This window comes from Lissotriton helveticus, chromosome 5_1 (assembly GCF_964261635.1).
Source record: "Lissotriton helveticus chromosome 5_1, aLisHel1.1, whole genome shotgun sequence".
NCBI lineage: Eukaryota > Metazoa > Chordata > Amphibia > Caudata > Salamandridae > Lissotriton > Lissotriton helveticus.
The window spans coordinates 608,220,386-608,248,130 of record NC_136065.1 but is presented as its reverse complement, the minus strand read 5'-3'; the positions used below and the strand labels follow the sequence as shown (position 1 = coordinate 608,248,130).

Sequence of the window (27,745 nt, the reverse complement as noted above, 5' to 3'; positions counted from 1 at the left end):
CTCTCTATTATCTGAAGGAGCCCATCAATTATTGAAAAATCTACTTTACACGTCTATGGAAGTGTCTTCCCATTGTGTTCTTGTGGTTTGAGAGTCTGCCATTTATTGCAGTATTATCCTTCTACCTGTGTTTGGGACTCTTGCGTAACATGCACCCGTCACTTTCTCTTGTAACACACTGTTTTCTACCTCTTACTTTTGTTTGTTTTCGATACCTGCACAAGTGCCTCCAGTGCCTACGTAACGTTTGTTCTTGTGCTTGAGTGCCCTCCATATATTGCAGTATTATACCTCTATGTTTATTTTGTATGCTTTTGTAACCTGCACACGTCACTTTTTCCTCCTGCAATGCACCGTTTGCTAACTCTTGTATTTTGTTGGCTCACGATTGTCACTTTTGTAATGCACCGTTTGCTACCTCTTGTATTTTGCTGGCTCACGATTGTCATTTTTGCTTCATTCAATGTAACGTTTACTTTTGTTTTTTGCTCACTTGTGATGTTCTCATGTATCAGTTCTGTTCCTTCTGTGAAGCGCTCTGACACCTTCGGGTAAGGTCCGCGCCGTATAAAAACGCATAAATAAATAAATAATAAATAAATACACCTAAAACGACCAAGACACACCATATCCCAGAGTGGCGCGCTGAATCCAGAGTCGGTGGGATGCCCTAGGACACAGGCTGCCCTCTCTCCCCTGTACACGTGGATGCTGCTCACAACATTGTCTCCCAGAGCATCAGGCTGGGGTGTGGTTGTCAGTCTAGGCTGGAGGAGGTGTGAGTAAGGGGGGCATCGACCTGTTTGAGAGGCAGGCGGAGAGGTAACGGGACAGGCAGCGGGTCTTCCTGCACCCACCCCCGGCCTAGAGGGGCTAACGGGCCACTAGCTAACCAATCAGAGCGCAGAGCTGCGGTTCGGAGAGCGGGCGGGGAGGAGGCGTAGGAGACCGGCGGACAGAGGCAGGGCTAGGGGTGGGCTGCGCGGATGCTGGGCGCACAGCGAGGAGGGAGTGCAGGGGAGGTGAGAGGTGGGATTGCTGCTGCCAAGGACGCCGAGCTGGAGATGCACAGGCTCTGAGGGGGCACGACTCTTGTGAACAGGGGCTGAGTTGAGACTACAGGGGCTGCTGCGCTTGGTCCTAGTATCATGCACAGGTTGTGAGAGGAGGGCAGCGGCAGACCTGAGGTGAGAGAGCCTGGGCGCTACAGGAGCAGAGAGCCAGGTGAGCCCAGCAGCAGCAGGAGCCCGGACCCTGCCATGGCGGCGCAGTGCGACCCCTTCTGCGGGGCGGGCGGGTACCTCCTGCAGCAGCAGCAGTCGGACCCGGGCTCCAACAGCGAGCGCAGCGCCGACTCCCCGCTGCCCGGCTCCGAGGACGACCTGAGCGGCCCGCACAGCCCGCCCGACCCCGAGTGGACCGAGGAGCGTTTTCGAGTGGACCGCAAGAAACTCGAGGCCATGCTGCAAGGTAAGGACCGGCCCGGCGGGGATTGGGAACTCATGGAAAGTTATGGAAAGTTTTCCCGGCGTAGCGCCGACTGGAGGGAGGGTGACTCAGAGAGAGGTCGGCCCGCGCCTCACCCCCTCCCGGCCTGTTTACAACCCGGGGGGGTGGGGGCTTAAGTGTGTGGAGTGTGCCATCCGTCTGGACCGCTTGAGAAAGAAGAGTGTGCAGGACCAGAGAAGGCTCGTCCCGGAGCCTCCCCTCCCTCCCATGAGATCCGTTACATTCCCCATCCCAGGCGGCAGATGTTTGCTGTTAGCGCCTGGAGCCGGGCGCCGCAGTGACAGCTTCCCGGTGACAGGGCCAGGCGGAAGCGGGTCTGCAAATGGGACCATCTTTGAGCACAAGCACCGTATACTCACTTTGGGCGCCGCTAGACATAAAATACATACAAAGCGATTGTTTACCTTTGACCTCTTCTGTTTAGTTAACTGGCTGCACGTGTTATTCTTGGAGACTGCCGAGAAGTGAGAGAGTTGTGCTACAGGCACCTGGGTTGACCACTAACTAATGTGTGTGCTAGTTTAGCCAGTTAACCACGTGCTTCTGTGAACCGTGTAGGCATGTTCTAAATTAACCGTTTGAATATTTGCTCATCCGTCTACTTGAACTGTGTTGTCTTAAATGGTCTTAGTTTGCTATAAAGAAATGCGTCTTTATAGGAAGCATTTTGAGAAAAATGTACTTTTATTGGGTTGAAAGATTTTGTAGCCAGCTAGTTTGGCCTCAAAAATCGCTTCCTCCGGCCGCACTGTAGTGTGTTATCTCTATAGCCAATTTAATTCTTTAGGGACATAGATAGCAGCCTTTTACGTAAAAACATGATACTTTCTCTATCCATGTAAAACCAAGTTGAACCTTCAGTCTCTAGTACAGTAGGTTGGCCACCAAAGGCGCCGCGGTGGCTGGTCAGAAGTTTGACGTGCTACATTAATGCAGTTCCAAAGCTAGACCAAACTGACTAGCCACCATAATGTTCTCCCATCTACTTCCGCCGCTTTAATCTGGGGATTACCATGAACTCGAAAAAGTAAAGTCATTTGTGTTAAATGTCCCTGTCGGGAGGTGACCGGAAATATAAGGTGACAGGGCAGCTGGGCGCAGTACCGGCTTGTGCTGGAGTGTTGCTGCCGGCATTGGCGTTAAAAGGCTCTTCTACGCAGCAGCGTCACTGCAGCTCCCTTCTGTTCGCAATGACGCAAAATATTTCCCAATGCTGGCCACTTTTGAAAGGCACTCTGCCACCTAGCTCCAGTGGCATTTGGCTTCTCCCTAGCGATGATGCTGCGCTCGGGATGGCCGCCAGTCTGCGGTGAGCATCTGGACTCTCCGGGGTTTCTCTTTCCAGGTTCCCATCGAACCCCTCTGCTGCAGGGACCTGTGTTTTCCACAGGAATTCGCTACGGCTTAGTCAGAGAAACAGAGATTGAAGGAAAACCTGGGTTGAATTAAATACTTTAAACAGTCGCCGAGATGGAAAACAAGAAGTGCGTGTCATATTGTTCATACCGAGACAACTTCGAGACTCCCACCCTGTACAGTCTCCTTAGAAGTGTTGGTTAACTCGCGATAAGGCCCTTTGTGGAAGGGTGCAGTCAGCTGGCCGTGGAGTTCGACTACTGTCACGTTTGAGGTGAATATATGACGTTACAACAAATTCCGTTGCAACGCATGCCTTTACCACGCATGCGTTACAACGGAATTCGTTTACCACGCATTACATTTACCACAATTACTAGCGTGGTGACGTCATACGTCGTTAAGAGAAAGCGGAAGTTTATTTTCCGTTTTCTCTTAAACGACGCTGATACCCGACGTGACTTCAGGTGAGTTTCTTTTTTGGGGGGGAGACCCCCCTAACCCCCCCTTTTTTTACTTTTTTACTTTACCACATATACCTTTACTACAAACCTCGTAGTACGTTCTCCTGAAAAGTGCATTTCCTGCCTTCAAGTGGAGGTTCCATATGCTTGACGACGTTCGCTCTATGTCCTTTCTGCAAATTTTGACCTTGAACACGAAGTCACACCTGTGAAACAGTTCGTTTTTGTTTACAAGCTTTTAGAGAGCAATGAAGCTTACCTCTGGGAATATTTTCATTAGGCAAGGCATGCACACCTGTGTCAACGCCCCGCCCCCCAGAAAACTGCTAACAATATTAATGAGTGATGGGAAATGTTGTTGCGATATACTGTTTTTTATTTTATATGCATGCCTGCCTTTGGGAAAACGTAAACGGAAATGTGGGGAAAGACACTTATGAAAACGGTTAAGATTTTTTGCTGAAACCGTGACGTTTTCTGGGAAGGATGGCATGTTTGTATATTTATGAAAAGTGTTGAATTAATTTTGATCATCCAACCAGCCCAAGTTTATACTCAACAAACGAGCTTAGTTAGGGCCTAGAGTGCTCCTGAAGTGAGGGAAGTGACCCTTTTTTTGTAGTACTCTTACTCTGCCTTGAGGCTTGTTGAAAGATCTGTTGCAATGTGATGCGGTGATATCGTGAAGGACAGTATTTCCTGTGTGAACTGCATTATTCTGAGATCCACACTTCCGGGTGGGAATTCTGTGGTACTACCTCATCTTCCCCCATGTCCCAGGGTGTGCAATCATGAACTGTTCAGTTTGTACCCGTATGAATTCCATTAGGTTTTACCTAGTTAAAATAGTGTGGTATTTAGTGCAGAGCTAGGGATCCTAATTTGGGGGCCAAACTCACAAACCACTGATTGTATTATTATAACACACTTACCTGCAAAAACTATCGTGAGCAGGTCAAATATTATATGTGTGACATGTGAATGAGTTGGTTTTTTGGAAAGAGTTTTTCAATAATCATAAATACACTAAAAATAAACCATTATAATTTGAAATTTGGTCGTGCGGCAATGGTGTGCATAGTTCAAAGAGGGGGATGTCACATTTAAAACTGTAACCAGCCGGAGGCTAAGTTCAGATGCAACCAACAACTCATTTTTTTCTCATAAATTGAGCTTATACAATCCAGATGCACCAAAGGGGTAGTTTACCGCCGCCATACTAATTGGAAATACAGGAATTTATAGCATTTTTGAAATGCTAATTACCATGTGTGCCTAAGGTACTTGAAGGAGAAGAAGCACTGTCTGATGTTAGAAATACATGTTTGTTACACATAGCTCTAGTAGGGAAATATTCTTGCAAGATAGTTAAATAGAAGGGATGCATCTAAATACGATGTATAAGTCCAGTCCTAAGCAACACTCACTGTCTAGGTGGGTGTGGGCTTTAAGGTCGCACCATCAGTTGAAGCAGGGCAGTGCTTAATTTGGAGAATGAGTGCCAGGGCCCATGTCCGAAGGCCACTGCAACTTGCACCACCCACTGTCCCTGCCAGCGCTGCCAAAGACACTACAAACTCAACTACTAACATCCCACTCTTACGCGTGTAACAATTCAGATGATCTCAGGCCCCCAAAACTATAAGAATGGCTTGGGTGGCAGACATCATTTTCTAAGTATATTGAATAAATAGACAATTGTTGTTGTGCTCATCTCTAAATTAGATAAACATCGCCACCATGTGGTGGACTGTACTAAGTGCAGGTGCTGGCATTTAAGTTCCGGTGCAGAGCACTGGAAACCACGGCTCAAATTAAGCACTGGAGCAAGGACAAAAGCAGGCTCTGTAATCATTAGGCTGTTGGTGAAATTTCAGTTACACCTTTGTAATGTTGCATATTATTATGTTAACCTTTCTAAGTGAAATTTCAGAAATTACCCCGCATGGCACGATCATTTAATTTTCGTGGCAATGTTTTAGCGCTGTAGTAGGGGATCAATTTGACCTAGCAAGACGCGAGCTGCTGACGTTTGTGGAGCTTTTTGTTTTAGGTATTTCTTTTAGTGTGAAATGCACCCTTGCCAGTGCTTAGTTTGTAAAAAAATAAATAAGTGCACCTGCCATGCTGCCAATGATAGTAGCAACACAACTACTAACCATCACACTCCCACAAGTGACAATTTGGACTATTCCAGATCTCAAAGCAACATGAATGGCTGGGCGGCAAGTAATACTCACTTTTAATATATATTGAATTAATAATTAACTGTTCTTGTGGTCATCTCTAAATTAGCCAGATGATGCCACCTTGTGGCAGACAGTCTCAGGCGCTGGTTTTGACAAATAAGTGCCTGTGCTGAGCACTGGAAACCACTGGCTCAAATTTAGCACTGATCCTCGCATCCAAAATGGGCATGACGACGCAAGCATGTTGCTCTAAAATATAGTGCTAAATACCAGTTTTGCATTTTGTGTAATTCAATCATTTTTGCAGAATTTTACATTATTACGCCAAAGCAAATTACATGAATTTTGAACACCCCAAAAAAACACACACATACTCAATGGATCTCATGCATGGACTATGTCCAAAAGGATAAATCACAGCAGGCCCATTCCTTGTGGCTACAGACAGGGCAACCGTGTATACTTTCTAAAACATTAGCATCTTCTTGAATGTGCCATTTACAAGCCGGTAGTGAAAATGGGTAATGGAGCCTGGGCAAATAAAAACATTCACCGTAACACATTGGCAAAGGCCAAGGAGCACTGATTAGTCTGTAGTTCTCTTTATACGTCAAAACAGATGCCCTGTTGGTGCTTCTTTTACAGGTGATGAAATGCTCCAACACAGCCCATTTCATATAGTCGGCTCAATACTTTCTCTTCTGGTCTTGACTGTCCACTGGTTCATTTTGCACTCTGCATCTGATGAATGACCGTGCTGTGGTACTCTGTCTTTGTGATTTTGCCAACATGAAGTTTATTGCATGGGCACAATATACAATAAGTCAAGTTGTCTGAACCACAATTGGCGTGTGTCTTATGTCGCCACTTGAAATTGGCTTGTTTGGAAGACTTGGCATTGGGTGCTTGTTGGGCATGCAGTACAGTTGCCACACCTCTAGTGTCTGCTGATTTGTGGTCATCTCCAGCTTGTCATACCAAAGCAAACACAGGAAATCCCTCTTTATTCATGCAGTAGATGGTCATAGAGACCCCTAGCTTTTTGAATGCGTGCCCACTTTCCTGGGTTATTCACGTTTTGTGTGGTGTGTTACGATTTTCGCCCACATTATATGTGCTCCCAAACTGTTTAACAATGCAAATTTTTTATTCTGCAGTAAGTATACTCATTTGGTATGTCTGTGCCTCATCTAGGACTCAGCAAAGTGAGGATTTATTACAACTTCTTGCCTACCAAAAAATGAATGTGTCCTTGTGTAACATAACTGGTGCTCATGTAAAGCGCTCCAATACCTTCAGGTCGAGTTCGGGCTATATAAAATCTGCCCCAAAAAACAAACTTCATTTTATGAACATAAATGGAACCATGTTAAGTGATTTATCAAAAGAGAGGGAGGGCGGCCCCTGCTGCTCTGTCATTGTTGGTCCACGCCCACCCCTGGCTGCAGGTAAGAGAGAGAGCCGCTATGTTATGGATGGAGTGAATCAAGAGCGAGCCATTTCCTCCGTGCCTCTTCCTAAAGGGTGTCTTGGAAAGGAGGGCTTTTTAACCAGTCCAGCACACCCCCAAGGGCCGATTTGCCTGTGTGGATGTGTCGGCTATATAGACCGTGCCCATGGGCATACAGGTTTCCTCCCAGGTAAGAGGCAATGCCCTCATGCAAACTGGGAATGCCCATTTTTTAAAAATGTCTGCAACCTCAAAGAGAGGTCCTGCATTTTGTGTTTCAGATGGGGCCTCTTGTGTGAAAAGAAACCTTAGTCTCTGCTAGACAAATGGCCGCATGAGCCATTTGCTCCACCGTCCTGATTTAATAAACAGGTTAATTTTTTGTTGTTGTTTTTTTTGTTCCGAGATGGTTATGTTGTGATATTGTTTATCAAAAAAACTTTCATGTGCTACCACAGAGGTATAATTTATGAAGGTTGATTGCATTCAGTACACCAGCAGGAGTCAGTGCTCTTATCGATATTAAGCAGTTCTCAAAGTGCTTTTGTTGTCACATGCTCTGCTCACCGCCATTTTTCTCCTGCCTGAATCTTTTCTTTGTAGCATCCACAATCTGAGAATCGAGGCTGCCTTAAAATATCATCTTCCATTTACTTTCCACGTTCCTCTCTCGCTGGAACTTATTTCTATTTTCGATCAAACTTATTTCCTAAATGCATTCTACCGATCTCCTGTCATAAAAGCACCCATTTAGACACCATTATTTACAACATTATAGAGGATGTTCACGTTTTCAGTAACTTGATAACCGTGTGTAGCCATCAGGCAATGCATTCACCTCAGTATCCACACTCCAGCAGATTCATTTTATTGTCAAAGATTTGTTTCTGCACTCGACTTGTGGACTTTATGCATCAGTTCTGTGTTTACTTCCTTTCAGTTGAGCAGGCATTTAATTTTCCTGTAGCCTCCTGCCTCTGAATAGCAAGTCAATGTAGCCTGGCCTGCTGATGTTCCCAGATTGTCATTGTTAGATCAAATCAAATCAAAAGGCTTTATTCGATTTTAACTTTAAAATCATAAAAGCATACAGACAAAGAATTCATTGCAGCATCAAAGCATAAAAACATACAAACCAAAAATTCATTGCATTTTAAAGTAAACCACATATTGGCTTTAGATTACGCAGTGAAAGGATTAAAAGAAGACTTTGGCCCTCCCTTTAACCCCTTCCATGCTCATGACGGAACGGTTCCGTCATGAGCGTCGGTTGAGCTGTGCTCATGACGGAACCGTTCCGTCATGGTTCCATAAGCCCAATGGAACGTTCAGCACAGCGCAGGAATCTGCGCCGCGCTGAAGCGGTTAAGCATAACAAGTTTTGGTCCTTTACACAGCCTTTAGGGAACATTAGAAATAACAGTGTTCTAAAGATTTAGTAATTACAATACATAAAGCTGTTGTACGACGGTTTGAGACCATTAAAAGCCACTGGAAAATTACTGCCATTACTTAAATGGATTCCTCTACCCACTGGGTTGTTGTCAATGCCCAGAGGTCTGGGGGAAAGCATGTAAGACGTATTAGGGTAGAAGTCATACAGGTTCCAGGTAGAAATAAGTCCATCGCCTTTTTGAGATAGCCAGGTCTGCATATATGGCACAATGTGTCTGCTCCTAAATCGTATCAGGATCCGATCGCCCAAGATGTCTTTTTTGAGGGGTCCAAGCCAGCCCACCCTCCGGACGCTTATTATTTGGCCATCAAGGTGGTAAGGCAGAGGTCTGTTTTTGGATAGCCAGAACTTGACCTTATTCATAAGGTCATGTTGTCTCTCAGCTTTACCTTGTGTTAATTCAGGGACTCCAGAGAGAACAGTTACAAAAGGCGCTGCTACTGGAGGTAAGTGTATATGTGTGGTGCGCACATGTTTGGGGGGAATGTGACGCGCTGTTATCGGTTTCGGTGGGGGTTTCGGAAAAATTGGCACCAAGGAGGTGGGGGTTGGTAATTGAGTAAGTACCGCTTCATGAGGTGTAGTCAATTTGGGCAGGTTTAAAGAAGCGGTTGTCGGCGGGCAGTGAGGTGTTGCAATATGAGTTGAGGATTTCAGATGAGATTTAATTGAGTTCTCCAACTCCGTCAGCCTCTCCCCCAACGTAGTGATTTTGTCAATCAGGGGGTGTATTAGGGATTTGACCAGATGTTCGATCATCGGCAAAAGAGCCTCATGGGAGGATGATGATAAGTCGTCCAAGTTATCAACAGGTGGCGGGATAAAGGCCGAATTAATTGCAGGTGGTATAGGACTTAAAGATGGTTTATCTAGTTTTTGTGTTTTGGAAAAAAAACCATTTTCTTCGTCCCCAACGTGCTTCCTTTTGGCAGATGTAACCCTGGGAGAAATTGTCCTATAGATGTTGGTTTCAGGGAAGGATTTCAGCTCCCTTGGACATAGTGATAAGCTGCTGCATTTTGATATGGGGGAAGGTTCTGCTGAAACGTACTTTGCCTTACACAGACTATTTAAGTCATCCAACCAGGAAAGGCTAGATGGTGGAAGTGCAATTAAATCATCCCTGGGAGACCCAACCGTGGATTGACAAGGTGTGTTTTTACCCACGTCTCCGAACAAGGGGAACAGTTGGCTAGTTGTGATAAGGGGGGTTTTGACGAACATATCCCCAATTTGGGGCTTAGGCATAGTTAGGGAATTTACAAGTGAGGAATTTACCTCCAATGTTGGTGCCAAACAAACAGGGGGGCTGGCCCGTCCCGTCCTTCTTTGTCCGATGAGGGCCGTAGAGGGCCCGCCCTTTGCCCGGGCTTCGCCCGGCTGCACCCGCGCGTGTCCCGCGACGCGGGGGAAGCGCCGCAGTTAAATGCGCCTCCGGGCGCCAAAGATCGCGTGACGGTGGGCGTGGCAATCACGCCAAGGATTATGGGGACTGTGGTCCTCCCGCTCCGCGGCCGCTGATGGAGTGCTTTGCGGCGGCGGCGGCGAGGTCCAGCTGTGACAGCAACAGGGTCCCTGGGCAGCAAGTGTCCGCCCCCTCAGCCTGGGGAGTAGCCGTCGCCTCCAGGCAACAAACGGACGTAGCAAGTAAGTCCCCCGCTCTGCCGAGGAAGCGCCGCAGTTAAATGCGCCTCCGGGCGCCAAAGATCGCGTGTCGGTGGGCGTGGCAATCACGCCAAGGATTATGGGGACTGTGGTCCTGCCGCTCCGCGGCCGCTGATGGAGTGCTTTGCGGCGGCGGCGAGGTCCAGCTGTGACAGCAACAGGGTCCCTGGGCAGCAAGTGTCCGCCCCCTCAGCCTGGGGAGCAGCCGTCGCCTCCAGGCAACAAACGGACGTAGCAAGTAAGTCCCCCGCTCTGCCGAGGAAGCGCCGCAGTTAAATGCGCCTCTGGGCGCCAAAGATCGCGTGTCGGTGGGCGTGGCAATCACGCCAAGGATTATGGGGACTGTGGTCCTCCCGCTCCGCGGCCGCTGATGGAGTGCTTTGCGGCGGCGGCGAGGTCCAGCTGTGACAGCAACAGGGTCCCTGGGCAGCAAGTGTCCGCCCCCTCAGCCTGGGGAGCAGCCGTCGCCTCCAGGCAACAAACGGACGTAGCAAGTAAGTCCCCCGCTCTGCCAAGGAAGCGCCGCAGTTAAATGCGCCTCCGGGCGCCAAAGATCGCGTGTCGGTGGGCGTGGCAATCACGCCAAGGATTATGGGGACTGTGGTCCTCCCGCTCCGCGGCCGCTGATGGAGTGCTTTGCGGCGGCGGGGAGGTCCAGCTGTGACAGCAACAGGGTCCCTGGGCAGCAAGTGTCCGCCCCCTCAGCCTGGGGAGCAGCCGTCGCCTCTAGGCAACAAACGGACGTAGCAAGTAAGTACCCCGCTCTGCCGAGGAAGCGCCGCAGTTAAATGCGCCTCCGGGCGCCAAAGATCGCGTGTCGGTGGGTGTGGCAATCACGCCAAGGATTATGGGGACTGTGGTCCTCCCGCTCCGCGGCCGCTGATGGAGTGCTTTGCGGAGGCGGCGAGGTCCAGCTGTGACAGCAACAGGGTCCCTGGGCAGCAAGTGTCCGCCCCCTCAGCCTGGGGAGCATAGACATGTCAGAATCCCAGGTCAAAAACAAAGTTGGACCTATGATATGACGAGCACCTGTTTCTTAGTTTTAAAAAGTGCCCTAAAGGGAAAAAGAAAACATGGCGGCTGCAGCATCAGGCACTAATGAGCACTGTTACACATCATTATTAAACAGACACCCTTGTTTAAAAATCTACAATAAATTCCGGAGCCTGACTGACGGACCCTGAATATTTTTTTACATTTTTTTAATTGTATTTTTAAATAAAAAAAAAAAAGCAAAAGCTCTTGGATACAACATTGCTCTTTAGGACGTTAAATAGGAATATATCATCAGGAAGGCGCTTGTAGGGCCGGTACACATTTCGAAGGACAGTCAACAGTTTCAGCACAAGATACGGAAAAGGAAGCCATTCCCCACCCCTTCTTTCCCCCTTGTTCTCGTCATGAGTCTCTGAAGGCGCACCAGGCTCCCTATACTTTCCCACATTTTTGGGACCCCCCCAACGTTGATACACCACTCGTTCTGCCCTCTGACACCTCACACACCTGTCGGCCCTAAAAAAAGCTTGTGTCCTGGGGAATAATGCCCCTTCTCCCATTGCCTACCCTGATCACCGTGCCAAGCGCCCACGGAGTCAAAGGCTGTGCTCTGTTTCTGGGCTAATGCTAGCCGGCTTCTCTTGAGCATCACTCGATCGATTTGTTTAAGGTCAGTAAATTAACTGTTCATCAGGTTGTAGGTAAAGCTGTGACCAGTGGTCATGCTTCATCTAAAATAAAATATCTATTTTGGGGATTCCTTACTTGTCTTTGCGCTGATATCTTCTGATAGCCGGGCATGCTGATGGGTATCTTGGTTTCAGAAAAACTCTCAGGGCCAGTGTTGGGATCCGATGCTGACCCGTTTGCTCCCGCAAGAAGCTTGAGCCTGTCATCTACTACTACCTTCTACCGAGATTGAAAATTAGCTGGCTTTTTTTTAAACAATTGTATGAAAGAATATGATTACTTTGTGTAAATGTAGTGACACAATTTGCTGCAAATTTACTTAAACACTGCATTTGCTGTCGATGAGTAACATGTTCTCCTGCCCTGTAAGTTATTCTTCTTAATTGATCCCTTGCTAGCCTTTATAATTAGGGCACCCAGTCTTATGGTATTTTTTGACATGTCCTCTGTATTTTTTGTATCCGTACTTATTTAGTGTTAAGTGAAAGACTAAAGCTGCAGCTAATATTTTCCCATTTATTTAACCAATAAATGTACGCTCATGTTTGTATGCCTCATGGGTTTTACAGCTATAAGTGGCCAGAGATAATACTTCAAAGCACTCTTTTAACCAGCATTGGCATAGCCAATAGGTCTCGCTTTTGGGACCTTATAAGCATTTAGTTATGAAGCGCAATATCCTTGGTGCAACAACATCAACTGTTGCATGGCTAAACACTTATAAGGTCCCAAAGACGAGACCTATTGGCTATGCCAATGCTTGTTGATAGAGTACCTACCCCTCTTCCAGTGTTACCTGAATACTGAAAGGTATGTCTGATGCGTGCGCCCTTGTACTGTCACCCTACAAGCTGGCACTGTGGATTACCGCTCGCCACTGCCTTCCTGCATTGGCAGGTCACAAGGTTGCATACAGATGATGCCAACTCAGCCTTTCGTCCTTTTAACACTGTAAATAGGCTGCAATAAAAATGGGAAAATTGTAAAAGCTGCTCTTTACAATTAGAAACCGTTTGAGTAGTTTGAGAATGAAGTTGTATGTTGTAGGAAATAACAGAAGTGCTTACGCATGTTCGAAAACATTCCAAGAATAGTAAATATATGCTTGAGAACAACTGCAGTAAGATCAAAGCCTGCTTGACAGCGCATCATAATATTGTATTTTTCTGGTTGGCCATGTACTCTACGGTGTGCTGCGGCTCCTGTCTGTGACTGACTTCAGTCATTTTTGCTGCAAGCAGAGGGTGTTTTCCCTTTAAAAAATGGTGGGGCATAAATTATTTCTGTATGTTTCAAGCTTGTTAAATCTTTTTGGGATCAGCTAAATGAAGGGCATCGTATGTGGCAATAGGAGAATACGCTTTCAAGTGGCTGACAAGTTCTCAGTGCTAGAACAGGAAGACACCAGAAGTTGAATCCTGCCACCACATATGACCAAATTGGGACACTAGACACACACCTTTAGAAATATGTTAAATCCAGCATTGAAAGCAGATTCCAGAAACACCGTGAAGCTAAGCTTTTAAGACTGTTCTTTAACCCCTTCCATGCTGATGACGAGCTCAGCTCGTCATCAGCATTACCTACCCTGTGCGGCTGACAAGGTGAGCTCGTCATGTAACATGGTATTTATGAAAATGCCGCACACAGCGGGAAAAACGGCCGCACGCAACAGGTTAAATAAAATACACACAACGCGAGAGAGCGAGGAAGACTGGATATGAAACGTGCTTCACATTCAGTTGAACTCCTACTGCCCGACATTGACTGGACTTGTAATTCTTACAGTATAGCGCTGTGAGGTAAACTTGAGTAGACTTGCAGTGCTATATAAATCTCCTAAATAAACGACTTCACTTTCCTGTGCTGCATTTCTCTCATCTGCAGAAACCGTAGAGTGCTTACATATGGCTGAATGACCAGCACTGAATACTGTCTGCACCCTAATATTGGATATTTACATCTAAAGAAGTGACCCATGCAGGGATAGTTGCTGCATTCTTCTCGCGTTTTACATTCTTTGTTGGTCTATTAAAATGAATCTCTGTCTCTATATTGTAATTAGTAGCGGGCGCCTGATGACATGCATGCAAGGGTGTAATGCGACCTATTTTACTTGCCAGGTTAAATCCACATGCAGTTAATGCAGCGCCTGCAGTTAACGGACACGTTATCGCACCAATGACTTGCGGGGGCGGGGCAGCTTTGATTAGAAGGAGGAGTTAAGCAGAGGAAATGGCTAGACACTTGAGTTCAAGCATGACACGCTCTGACGCAAAGTAAACACTCGGGCGCTGGCAACTTCACCACGGAAATAAAGTGTTGCCAACAAGGCGTTGACTAGTTCTGGACTAAGTCACTACCAGGTGCATTACAATAAGAAATCAGCATGCCTTAACTTATGCAGAATTTCTTAGATCAAAAACACCTCAGGCTGTGGTGGCTTAGACGTAAAGCACAGTTATATGCTGTGCACGCAGTGCTACTAACCATTGGATGGGCAGGCATAAACAAAATATTTGATAATGCATAATCCAAATAAATTTCACTGCTGGTGAACTATGCGTCATTTAAATTAACATCGGTACCCACGATATTAGTCTGTTGTGAATCCTGAAAATACAATTGTAAACAAGAAGCGCGAGCAACAAGCCCGCACAAAAAAAAAACACGAGAGTGGTGCGCTCAAAAAAAGGAGAGGCCAGGGCGCTGAAAGCTGGCGGCTGCGCACATGAAAGCAAGCGTTAGGCCGTGTGGCAGCACTTTTAAAAGCCCTAACTAATTGTCTCGCAGAGCAGCACATGTGCTGGCTCAGGCGAGACCTAAAAACATTAGCACTGTGGTAGAGCGGGCTCACAGCTGCAATTCTATAAGCTTTGTTAGAAAGCCTCACTTTAAATTCCCCGCTTCACTGCCAGGCCCTTAGGGGTGCAGATTGACATCATTGACTGCATCAATCATCTAATGGGTTAGAGGCAGCCAGTGTACTCCTGTCAGCAGCAAGATGGTGGGGTAAAAGCCACCTCCCTTGTGAACCCAATCTATAAACTGGGGAGCGACTTCCATTACCCCACAAATTTGTGTCTGAGGAAGTATCATCCTATAGGCAAACAAGCAAAACTGAAGCCACTGACATGTGGGGCTAGGACATGTATCCTTCCCCCACCTTACCATGAGGCATGCAACTACAGCAGAAAGCAGAAGGCTCCCCCAACAAGTGCGAGATGGCTCTTCATTGTTTTCCGAGACTATTTCCTCAAAGTTAAATAATCAAACGAGCATTTTAATATTTCACAATTAACAGTTTTCTCAGCTCATTTATTTGGTCAGGTTGGTCAAAATGGATTCTTTTGTGTATTCAGGTTTAAACGTTTTAGTCAGGGCTAACTTGTATTGAAACACCGGCTGTACTCAGTAGCATTTAATTTAATACATAAAAAGCAATTTGTCATACGCTTGAAACATTGGTGTAGACAATAATTCTATTGTATTTATTGATTAAATAAACTTTGGCTGCTTCTTATCTGATTTTAGATTCCTGTGTGCTCACTTTGTTTCCTTTATCAACCATAGGCAGTTAATGGTTGACTGAATTTTATTGATATAGGGTGAAATTGAGTAAGATGCATCAGAACATGATTTGAAAGATTCCTTGTCAATTGAAAAGATTTGTAATATTCCCATCACTCTGCCGGTGGAGCAATCAATGCAGGACACACTTGAAATATTCTAGGTAAATAGAATCTCAATTTACATTAAACACTTCAACAGTGCAGACTACTAGGTTATCTCATCACATAACCTTTTCCACACTGGGTAGCCACATATAGGTTTATGACAATGTTTGATTGAGCAGGAGTGTTTCCTTGGTCGGTCGCATCCACATATGTCAATCCCATTGCAACTGCATTCCAAGTTTTATTAAAGTTTCAATCTGTTAATGGCGATTATTAAGAGTGGATGTGATGAACGTAAACAGAGGAAGGAAACGTCTCGCGTATTACCTGAAATATACCAAAAACAATTCCACCGTTTCTACTATCAGAAACTCTTTCAGGAATCTAGCTGCATTCCCTCAGGACATTCTGGATGAGTTCAAAACCTATCACGCTGACCAATATAACCCAAAAATATGGTCCTCCCTAATCTATACCATGAATATCTTTCCTCTTGCACCCGCCTTAAAGTATCACAGGAGAACCAGATTTTTCTTAATGCTCCGATTGCTAGAGAGGAGATACGGAAGGCCATTAATTCCATCAAAGCTGAGAAAGCACCAGGACCTGACGGTTACACACCCAAATTCGGTGACATTTTCATGGACTCAATACCTATTGCCCAGTATTCATACTCTGGCTAAGTATCTGGCTCAGTGAGTGAGGCCATAATTGAAGCCATCCCAAAAGAGGGGAAGGATCATTTGGATGTCAGGAATTTTCAGCCCATTTCGTTTATCAATATAGACCGCAAAATATATATAAAGATCCTTGTGTTAAGATTTAAAAGGTCATACTGAAACTCATTGCGCCCTCCCAAACTGGCTTCCTGAAAGGCAGGTTAACGGCTGACAATATTAGACCAATTGCCATGCCCTTGACAGGGCGATCAGCATTGATTCTCCAGGAGCAGCATTATCTCTTGACGCGGTAAAAGCCTTAGACAAGGTTTCTTGAACCTTCCTGCAGTCAGCCCTGCATCAATACCAATTGGGTTAGAACTTCATTCACATGATAATGGCATTCTATTCAAATCCGGTGGCGAAGGTTAGGGTTAACGACCATCTATGTACTTCCTTCCTGTTAGCCCATGGTACACGGCAGGGCTGCCCACTGCCTCCACTTCTATTTTTATTAGTCATTGAATCACTTCTTTCCTCACTCAGTTGTAACAGTAACAGTAAAAGGGTGTGCAATTTCAATCTGGCAGGCGCCTGGTTGCAGCCTATGCAGATCATGTGCTGATATTCATGGAAGATGCAGACCATGCCATCCCCCATACAATGCTTGTAATAGAAAGATTCTCTCAGGTTTCTAACGAATCATTAAACAGGACTAAGACTGAAGTATTTTGTTTAAATGTTGACTGCACTGCTTCAATTCTACGCAACTCTAGTCTGAAATGGCAACCCAAAACCCTTAAATACCTTGGCAAATGGTTTGGTAAAGACCTATACACCTCCCTAACAATAAATGAAAAGAAAAAACGGAGTAAGATTAAAGATCTTCTAAATACCTGGTCCCCTAAATACATTACCCGGTGGGGGTGCTCAGAAACAATCAAAATGATGATAGCTGCATAGATTAACTTTCTCACTAGTCCAGCCCCAATTTCTCTCTCTTCCTCCTTTACAGAAATGGATACGCTAATATCTGACTTTTTGTGGAAAGGCAGAGAGCCAGAATCTCTGGTAACATCTTGAAATTGACTAAGAAGAGGGGTGTTATTTACCTCCCAGACTTCCTGATATAGCGGCATGCTTTTTTGGCATCCCAAGGCTCCTTGTAGTTCAAGGACCTAGACAGCCTCTCTTCCCTGTGGCTATAGATTGAAACGCGACTAACCCACCCCATTTCTCTATCCTTTGTATCATCCATCCGATGTATCAAACATTTTCACCTATACCTCTCAATCTATATTGTTTGACATGATTGCAGCTTTTTTGTAAGTAGATAAACTGCTGAGCAAACACATGTAGGGCTCAATCCTAGCTTCTCTGTCGCGCAATCATAAGATTAGCATAAGAGGTAAAAGGTTGTTTTGGGACCTGGGAGCCCACAAAGGTATAAATACAATTGGTGACCTGGGCTTATTCTTAAACTCTATTCCATTCTCTGCATTGTGGGCCAACTACGACCTTCCTGACACAAATTCTATAATTTCTTTCAAATAAAGAGCATTGTATGCAAACTGCCTTGCCTGCAACCCCCACCCCCCCATCCCCCCCATATCCCCAACCTACTAAGATGTTAGGACACTCTGCTTCACATCTATATAAACTATGAGAACCATACCCAAGTCCAGACCTCCCTATCTAAAAGTATAATAAAGAAGTGGAAACCTCTCGTTCAACTCTCTCAGTTGTCCCGCTTCACGGACTCTGTGTGGAGTAGAATTTGGCAATCTCCTTATATGCCATAGATCACTCCTTCACAGACCCAATCCAGATACTGTTCTATACACAAGACCTACTGGACACCCACCAGGCTTCACAAACTAGGCCTCAATGCTTTGGACATTTGTTAACGATGTGGGGATGGGACGCTATCCCTTGAACTTACATTTCTCATATGCAACCTAACTCCTCCCTTTTGGACCAGACTACAACACACAGTAGAAGATATCTTCAAGATACTATTTATGATTAACTTCCTCTTAATTCACCTTATGAATAATAGCCAACCCACTCCCCTCCCTACTGCCTGAAAAGCACCTGCTATTGTTGGACCTGATACTTTCACTAGGTGCAAAGACGATTCTATCTGAGTGGAAATCCACATCCGAAACCCCATTCAATATGCTATGCTTCACCAGAAGTGCTGACAATTTGATATATTAAAAAACTGCACAACACTGCGCAACACGTCTAGCGCAATGACATGCATGGGATACTTTTGATGGGTATCTATAGACATCCAAGTCGCCCTAATGGGCTTCCCACCATACAGTCCTTACGAAGAGATTGGTCCTCTGCTGGGTTATATGACCTTTATCTTGCATCCTGCCATTGGACCTGCCTACCCCAGTAAACCGTACTAATTTTTTTCCCCTTCCCTCTTCCCCCTTTTATCTTCTATTCTTTCCTCGAAATGTGTTGTCGATTTTTGAAAGATCTGTACTGTGTATTTTCGGTTTAATTCGAAAATTGATTTTAATCAAAACAGTGGATGTTAGTTAGTCCAAACCAACATTTTTTGGGTTCATCACTCCTAATGCCGGTAATTGTTATTGAAATATTATTTACCAAGATTTAGGCAAGGCTGTTTGTTTTTTAAAGTAATTATCATTTTACAGTTGCACTGTAAGTCTGTTAACCATAAAGGGAAATATCGATTACTCGTGTAAAACTTTTGTATTTATCAAAGCAGGCTACAGTTGACTTATATTCAACTTTTTTTCATTGAAACAAAAATAATGGTTTAAGTTTCACTATGTTTCACCACATTACACTGTTGGGTTTAAGATACTTTTCTGTGTTTCTTCTTGAATTACTAAGAGATAAAATTATTCCAAGCAGAAATCTTCTTTATTCATTGCATTCATGGTACATATTTTTTTGTTTCAGATTTCATTGAAATATAAATATTTCTTAACTGTTTGTCTTACTCAAAACATTTCATACACAAAAAAATATACACACTGTGCAATCCATATTTTATTCATTAAATGAGTAAATTTTTGTTTCAAGGGTTTACCATGTTCTAATTTTCCCAGTCACGCAGTTGAATCGTTTTTTTTTTTTTTTTTTTTTGGGGCATTCTGTTTATTTATTAACATAGCTCGTAGTACCAAGTCACAACAATCAGTGAGCAACAAGCAGAGTACAGGATAGCATAATGGTGATCAGCAAAAATAGTACAGCAGTGGAATTAACAGTTACATTAACAGTTGTATGGTTACTCTTCGGACCCCCTCCCCCATCTCTGTACTTTCGCCATGGTCCCCAAATCTTTTTCCATTTCTTCGTACATCCCCTGCTCTTATAAATGGTTTCCTCGGCCCGCTGGCACCAATCTAGGTCCCTCCTCCACTGTTCCCATGACGGGGGCGTCTGTGAGCCCCATCCCCTGGCGATGTTACTTTTTGCTACCCTCGCCGCTAGTGCCAACCAGAGTTCCTTGTGTCTTGACCACATCATCATCATCATCAATAAAAACCATCTCGGCTCCAGTGGAACAGGTGCGCCCACAACCTCCGACTTTGTGTCTTCCACTTTGGACCAAAAAGGGACTATAGCGGAGCACTCCCATAGTATGTGGTAGAAGGTGCCTTCCCCCTGACAACGCAAAGGGCCGATGGGCTCCTGCCCCATTTTTATAGGTGTATGCGAGGGTAGTATATGCAGTGAAGTATTTTTAATTGGACCAACCTGAACCTAGGACGGATTGCTATCTCAAGCAGGCTCTGTATGGCATCTTGCCAATCGTTTTCTTCTATGGCACCTATATCACGGGTCCATGCCTCTCAGAGTTTCACCAGTGGGTCAGACATATTATTTATGAGTGTTCAGTAGATGGTGGACGTGGGCTTCTCTAGTATGGGATCTAACAATAACCTGTCTTCCATGGGGAAATACTCCGGAATAGAAGTGTCTTTGCTCATGTGGGAGCTAATGGTGTGTGTAAGGCGTAGGTAGTAGTAATGTTGTGAATCTTAGAGGTCGTACTTCTTCTTGAGGTAGGCGAAAGAGCGGGGAGCAGAGCCCTTCCAGGCGTCACCCAAATAATCTATCCTGATCAATTTCCACCCCCCAAAGACAGTCAGTTGTGACACCTCTCGCAGTTGATCTCACAGCCACCAGGGGGTTCTGCCAGTCAGTCTGTCCGTCCACCCCAAAAACCTGTTCGCCTCCCTCCAGCACTGGACCACCACCCTAGTATGCGCAGGCCACTCTGTCCCTATTCTCCGAGCATAGAGCAAATGCTCACAGTTTCCCTTAGGCATTACCAGTCTGTCAGCTCTATAGGCCGGTTCGGAGCCGCCCGCGTACACCCAATCGTTAACTCCTTGGAGCTGGGAAGCCCAGTAGTACAGTCGCACATCGGGGAGAGCCAGGCCCCCGTCGTATACCCCCCCTGGTATGTTTGTTGACCGCTATTTTGGGAGTCCCACCGTTCCAGAGCAATGTCCGCACTGCCTGCGAGATACACGTAAATACTCCCTGGGGGACAGGGTACGGTGTATTTTGTAGGATATACAGCAGCCTTGGCAAGGCGATCATCTTCAATAATGCTCCTCTGCCTATAAGGGAATGCGGGAGGGATCTCCAATGTCTTGCATCGGCCCAAGGCAAGCCAACTGGGTTCAAGGTTCTTGTGAAAAAATTCCCCCACATCCCTAGTTATGTATACACCTAAATATTTGAAGCCATCAGTAGCGACGGTGGCTGGGCATCTAGTAGGGCCCGTCAGAGGAAAGATCACCGACTTCCCCCAGTTGATAGTGTACCCAGAGTAGCTGCCAAACAGCACAAAAAGATGTAGCGACTGCGCTATCGAGTGGTATGGCCGCGCCATATATAGTACGATATCATCAGCGTATAAAGAAATCTGCTCCTCCCAGTCATCCGTCAGAGCCAGGCCCCAAAAGGACCCGTCCCTCCTTATCCAGTGTGCCAACGGATCCAAGGCCAAGGCAAAGAAGAGAGGAGACAAGGGGCAGCCCTGTCTGGTGCCTCTCTTAAGGGGAAACACCCTGGACACTGTCTCATTCACTCCAACCCGAGCTATCGGTTGTTCGTAGAGGAGACGCACACAGTTGAATTGTTTTATCACCATAGCCATGACAATACATGTAATTTTCTGGCACAACCAGATGTTTTTGTTATAAAAACTGTGCTCATCTCTGGGTCCATGTCAAAGTAATGAAAAAAAAGATTGGCTTTCTTTTCATTTAATAGGTATACTGAGGAATGTGAAATGTTTTGTTGTCCCTATCACACAAATGTAAATCACGTGCAGGAACCGGGGATGTTTTACCAAGTATTCTGAATTTGTCAGTGCCAATATGCTTGATTTTCATAACAGTTGTGGTTTTCATTGCTACTTGGGTATGGTAGGATGTACTTACCGGAGGGAAATGCTACTCCGGACTGGAATCACAGCAGAACAACACGTTCCTCATTCATTTTCTGTAACTCGAGTAGCCAATTAATTAGTAAAAGACCTCTTGTAGAATCCACCAAAGGACGACCAGGACTCAGGGTGGTGGATAGTAAAAGCCGTTTATTGATAGTACGAACTTCCGTGACCTCAGCCACAGCCTACAGTACTGCTGTCGCCTCACAGTGTCCCCGGCGCTCACCTTGGAATGCTGGTCGCGGTGACATTCTAAATGATGTCACCGCGAGCAGCACCATCACACGCAGAGCCGCCGGGGGGAGGCAGAGGAGGGAGATACCACACATCCCCCTTCCCTGCAGAAATAGAAACGTTGGATGGAACATTAGCAGAGAACAGTGAAAGGGAAAAAAATAACATTCCACAAGAGATAAGGATTACATCATTACATAATGGTCGAAATGCCTGGGAGGTCTGATCACTCTCTTGTTGGGCCTGTGGCCTGGGTGGGGGACACCCGACGGCCTCCTGATGGCGAAGCTGCTATCCAGCTTAGGACCACTTTTCCCCCCCTTTTCACTTTCAGGGACCTCAACTGGAGGGTGGTACCTTACAACTCTCCCTAGGTTCCATATTTTTCCTTCTTGGGTTTTGACTGCATTCTTGAAAAGTTTTGTGATTTTAGTGGGATTGCTATACTCTGACCAGTTTGCCTTCCCGGTGGGAGCTTTGATTTTGATATTGTCTCCCACTTTGAAACCAACCTCCCTTGTGGCCTTGCGTTGGTCGTAACCTTCTTTCCTCACCCTCATGGCTTGTTCATGCTTCCTCAGACTGTCCTTTTCTTTGGTACGGTCTGACCACCCCTTGTTCCATTCCATCCACCCTGGGGTAAGCTTGGTGTTAGGTGTCCTTGCGCGGAGCAATTCGAACGGGGTGACGCCCGTCGTCTGATGTGGCGTGAACCTGTATGCTTCCAGGCGCCTCCACACTTCTTCTTTCCAACTTAAGCCACTGGCTTTGGCCAGCTGGATGCTCTCCTTGATGGTTTTGTTAAAGCGTTCGACCATGCCATTGGTTTCTGGGTGATACAATGCGCATCGCTTGTGTCTGATGCCTCTTTCTTCTAGGAAGTCCTCCATCTCTTTCGAGCATAGTTGCACTCCGTTGTCAGTGAGAATGTTGCTGGGGAGCCCCTCTCGGATAAATACCTCCCGCAAGAATCCGATGACGGTCTTTGTCGTGACTTCACTGACGAGTTTTATCTCCGGCCACCGGGAGTACAGGTCCACGAGCACCAGCATGTAAGGTGTCCGCAGTTCCCCAGACATTGGGCCCATGATGTCTAAAGCCAACTCGTCCCATGGTCCTGACGGGGGCGGCCTACACACCATGGGTGGTGTCTGTTGCTTCAGGACCTTGTCGCTATTGCAGCACGGGATGCACTCTCTGATTCTTCTTTCTGTGATCAGGTCCATGTTCGGCCACCAATAGCTCTCCCTGAGTCTTTGCTTGGTCTTAGTGATACCTAAGTGCCCTTCGTGAGCTATCTCGACCAGGTTATCTCTCACTGTAGCTGGAGGTATGAGTCTTGTTCCCCTGAACAGGCATCCGTCGACAATGGTTAACTCGTCCTTGACAGCCTGGAAAGGCCGCAGGTCTTCATCACGTTTGTCCCCGTGCTTCCATCCATCTCTCACTCTTCTGCAAACTTCTTCCATGGTCTTGTCCTCTTCTTGTGCCTTTCTCCACGTTTCTTCACCCAACGCCTTCTGGATGGTGCAGACATTCTCAACCATGAATCCTTCTTCATCGTCATCTGTTTTGTCACGCATTTCACTTGCTTCTACATCCTTGACAAGCCTGGACAGGCAGTCAGCTGCAAAGTTTTGTGTTCCTGGGACATACTCGACATTGAATGTGTACTCCTGGAGGCTGACCACCCAACGCCTTATCCTACTGGAGATGGCATCCAAACCCTTCTTGCTGAACACTTCTACCAGCGGTTTGTGGTCGGTTCGGAGGGTGAACTGAGTACCCCACAGGAAATCTCTGAATTTGCCTACTGCCCAGGATACCGCCAATGCCTCTTTTTCAATGACGGAGTAGTTGTTCTCAGATTTTTGGAGTGACCTCGAGGCAAAGGCCACAGTTTCTTCTCCTTCCACACCTTTCTGGGTGAGAACCGCTCCCAACCCTTTCGCACTAGCATCAGTGGTGAGGATCGTTGCCCGGCCGGGCATGTAAGACTTCAAACTAGGGGCTTCCGCAAGAGCTCTCCTCACATCCTCGAATTCGCTCTGGCATTCTTGGCTCCATTTGAATTCGCTTTCTTTCTTCAACAACAGCCTGATGGCGTAAGTCCTGCCTGCTAGGTTTCTGATGAACTTTCCATAAAACTCCAACATCCCCATGAACGATTTGATCTCGTCTTTGTTCTTGGGGGGTGGCAGATTCACAATGGTGTCCTGGAGCTCGACTTTGGGACGTATGCCTTCTGCTGTGATCTTGTGACCCAGGAAATCCAACTCGGCACAGCTAAAAACACATTTGTTCTTCTTCACGGTAAGGCCCTGGGACAAAAACCTCCTCAGTACACATCTCAGTCTCTGATCATGCTCAACTTGGTTCTTAGCAAACACCAGCACGTCATCCTGGTAACACATGACGCCAGGGATGCCTTTCAGGATGTTGCCCATGATTCTTTGGAAGACGGCAGCCGCCGAGACTAGGCCGAAAGGCATTCTTTTGAACTTGTAAGCACCCATGGGCGTCACAAAAGCGGTGAGTTCTTGAGACTCCTCGTGAAGTTTTATCTGAAAATAGGCCGAGGTGAGATCGAGGGTGGAAAACACCTTGGCACCCTCTAGCAAGCTCATCATTTGGGTGATGTTCGGCAAGGGGTACCGGTCAACAACGACCTCTTTGTTGAGTGCTCTTAAATCAATGCAGAGCCGGACTGACCCATCCTTTTTCTTCGCTGCCACGATGGGCGCCAACCATTCGGTCGCCTCCACTGGTTCGATAACTCCGGTCTTGCACAGTTTCTCCAGTTCAGTTCTGACCTCCTCTTGAATGGCTATGGGGAGTCTTCTGACTTTTGCCACAACGGGCTTGGCGTCCTTCTTCAATTTGATTTTGTGGCAGTAGTTCTTCAAACACCCAAGCTCTTCTCTAAATACCTCTTCGAATTCTCTTGTGATGTCAGCCTCCCCTTCCTGAATCTCCTGTATCAAAATCTGGGGATTGCTGTTGGGATTGAGGTACACTCCTAACCCCTTTTGGGCACGCCACCCCAAAATGTTGTCCCCTACAGTGGACACATACACTTTGGAGACAGTAGACCTGTTCCTGTACTCAATTTTACTCAGGAAGTACCCTTTCATGGAGATGGGGCGCCCCGCATACCCTCCTGGTCTCAGGTCTAACTTCCTCAAAATGATCTTGCCTTTGGACACACGTGAGAACTCCTTGGCATTAATGATAGTTATTCGAGAACAAGAGTCAAACAATGCCTCTAGGTCAACATTCCCAATCTTTATGGTGTCTTTGGGACTATCAACTTGTTCCTCTTCAACCTGTGCTGTAACTTCCTTACACAAGGGGTTTCTGGGACCTGGCGCCTTCAACTCTTGCACTTGCACAACAAATTCGTCGCTCACCACATTAGTTCTGTCTCTATTCTGTCTACTGGGCCCCTGTCCACTCTTGCAAAACTGCTTGAAATGGCCCTTCTTACCACACTTGTTACAAGTGAACCTGAGGGCGGGACACTCCTTGTCGTTGGCTAGGTGCCCTTGTTTCCCACACCTGTAGCAGGTACCTTTGTATGACCCTCCCGGTCTGCTTTCCTTCTGCTCCTTGCCCACTGCCTTCTGACCCTTAACTACAGACACAGTCTCACATTCGGTCACCACCTCGCTAACATTGGTCTTGTCATCGTTCTTCTTCTCCCCTGCATCCTGTTTAATCTCCTTGACACACTGCAACATATGCTCTACCTGCTTGGCTATGATGAGGACTTCTCTCAAAGGTGGGTCATCTTTAAGCCAAAGCTCTTCACGCACTCGCTCCATCCTGCAGGTCAAGACGAACTGGTCCCTAATTCTCTCTTCGCTCGCTCCCCCAAACTTGCACGTTGCAGCTAACTTCCTCAATTCAGACACAAAATCTTCTATAGATTCCCCTTCCTTTTGTGCCCTCTTTCCAAAATGGTACCTCTCCATAATTGTGCTGGTCTTGGGGAGGTAGTGTAAATCCAACTTCTTAAGACTAATTTCAAATTCATTCAGACCCCTTGCCTCCTGTGCCCCTAAATCCGGGAGATGGTCTAGGACTTCCTCTCCCTCTGCGCCCAAGTAATAGGCCAGCAACGCAACCTTCCTTTCTAGACCTAAGTTGGGCCCACACACAGTAGCGTAATTAAGGAACACTTTTTTCCATTTCTTCCACAGGATGGTGGGGTCACCTGGGTTGGTCAAAAAGAAGGGTGGAGGGGTCACACTTTGCATGCTTAATTCACAAAAGACAGGGAGTAACTTTAACCCTCAAACATGCACCTACCCACCCTTCAACGAACTTTGTTCAGTGAGAACTTGAAATCTGAACCAAATACACCTTACTTAGAGAATAAAGGTAGAACTACCAGTGACGACGCTATGAGGAAAAGATAAAAAAAAAAAAATTAGTCTTTCCTCCCCTGCACTGTTCTCACTAGATACAACATACAGGCAGAAAGATAAGACCTGCCCCTCGAAATTTCAATACTTTGCTTCCAATGTTCCAAATTAGTGATGTTTTTTTTTTTTTTTTTTTTTTTTGTGTGCAGTTTTTCCATGACAGTACTCCAAACAGAATGGTCTCACAACTGTGCTCTCAATAGCGCCACCACCAGATATTTTCAATTCCCACGCCGCGCTGGCAGTCACTGAGGCACGAGGCTAGATAATCCTGACACAGCACTGCACCGCTGCGCTCGCAGACTTCTTACACCTTCACGTCGCGCCCCCAGGGGCCTCTGGATGATCTACTCACGTTCCTCACATCAGCCAAAACGCTTCGAACTCCCTCGCAGCCTCCTTACTTCTTCCACGCAGCACTGGCAAGTTTAAGACTGACAATAGCCCAAAACGCTTTCCATCGTCACCCAACGCAGTAGGAGAGCGCCTCAGCCCCTCAAATTTTCACCTCTTGCACCACCCCGTGTGTACTTTCCTCATGTGGGTGTTAAAAGTCACGCACCACTATCGCAGGGCTGAGCGGTGATGCAGGGGGAATTCAACCAAGGAGTGCAGGCTTCGCACGCCCCTGTGCAACACACAGCGTCGCCCTGCTGCAGGTAACCGGAGCGCGCGGTGAAAGTCTTAAAAGAGAGGCTGGGGACCAAACGCTTGGCTCCCGCTTTGAGTCACAGCTCCGGTGGCGTTATAAATTTCCGCAGGCAGGGTCTGATTAGAGCTGACAGGTTACCCCAATAGTTATATTTAGACGTCAAAGCTCGCCACACATAACGTGGCCGGAAGGTCTGGGTCAGCGCGCTGGGGTACAAGCAGCCGGGCCTCACCTCTAGAGTGTCGGTCAGGAGGAGACTTAACTCATTCGTCTCAGGCACTTCTGATATATCGCCTCCCTTCAAATGGATGACACGTCCCTCCGTCGAGCTGTTTCACACATTCTGTCAGCCCCTCACGTTGCAGCCAAAGCGACTCGTTCCTTTCACAGTATTAAGTCTGTGTACACTCGAGTCAGCTGCTGCAATCCCGATTTTCTTCCTTCAGCTGGCTGTGTTATCTCGAGTCAGCTGCTGCCTCTTGGCGTGTTGAGGTCACGGCTTTGACCCTCGTCGCCAGTGTAGAATCCACCAAAGGACGACCAGGACTCAGGGTGGTGGATAGTAAAAGCCGTTTATTGATAGTACGAACTTCCGTGACCTCAGCCACAGCCTACAGTACTGCTGTCGCCTCACAGTGTCCCCGGCGCTCACCTTGGAATGCTGGTCGCGGTGACATTCTAAATGATGTCACCGCGAGCAGCACCATCACACGCAGAGCCGCCGGGGGGAGGCAGAGGAGGGAGATACCACACCTCTCTTCTCATATTTGTCTAGTTAGATGACCTTGCACCTATTATTTTTATTTTAACTTGGAAAATTATTTTGGAAACCTAGACATTTCTGTGTCATTTTATGGTGGTGT

General features: G+C 46.5%; 1 protein-coding gene across 1 annotated transcript in view; it reads left to right on the top strand.

Moving 5' to 3' along the window:
• The first annotated feature begins 975 nt into the window (after positions 1-975).
• Positions 976-27,745, top strand: part of BICC1 (BicC family RNA binding protein 1) — an 851,967-nt gene continuing 825,197 nt past the window's right edge. The window contains exon 1 of the mRNA XM_078642970.1: positions 976-1,470. Within this exon, the coding sequence (XP_078499096.1) occupies positions 1,260-1,470 (211 nt within the window). The 5' untranslated portion in view covers positions 976-1,259. The remainder of the gene's footprint in view (positions 1,471-27,745) is intronic.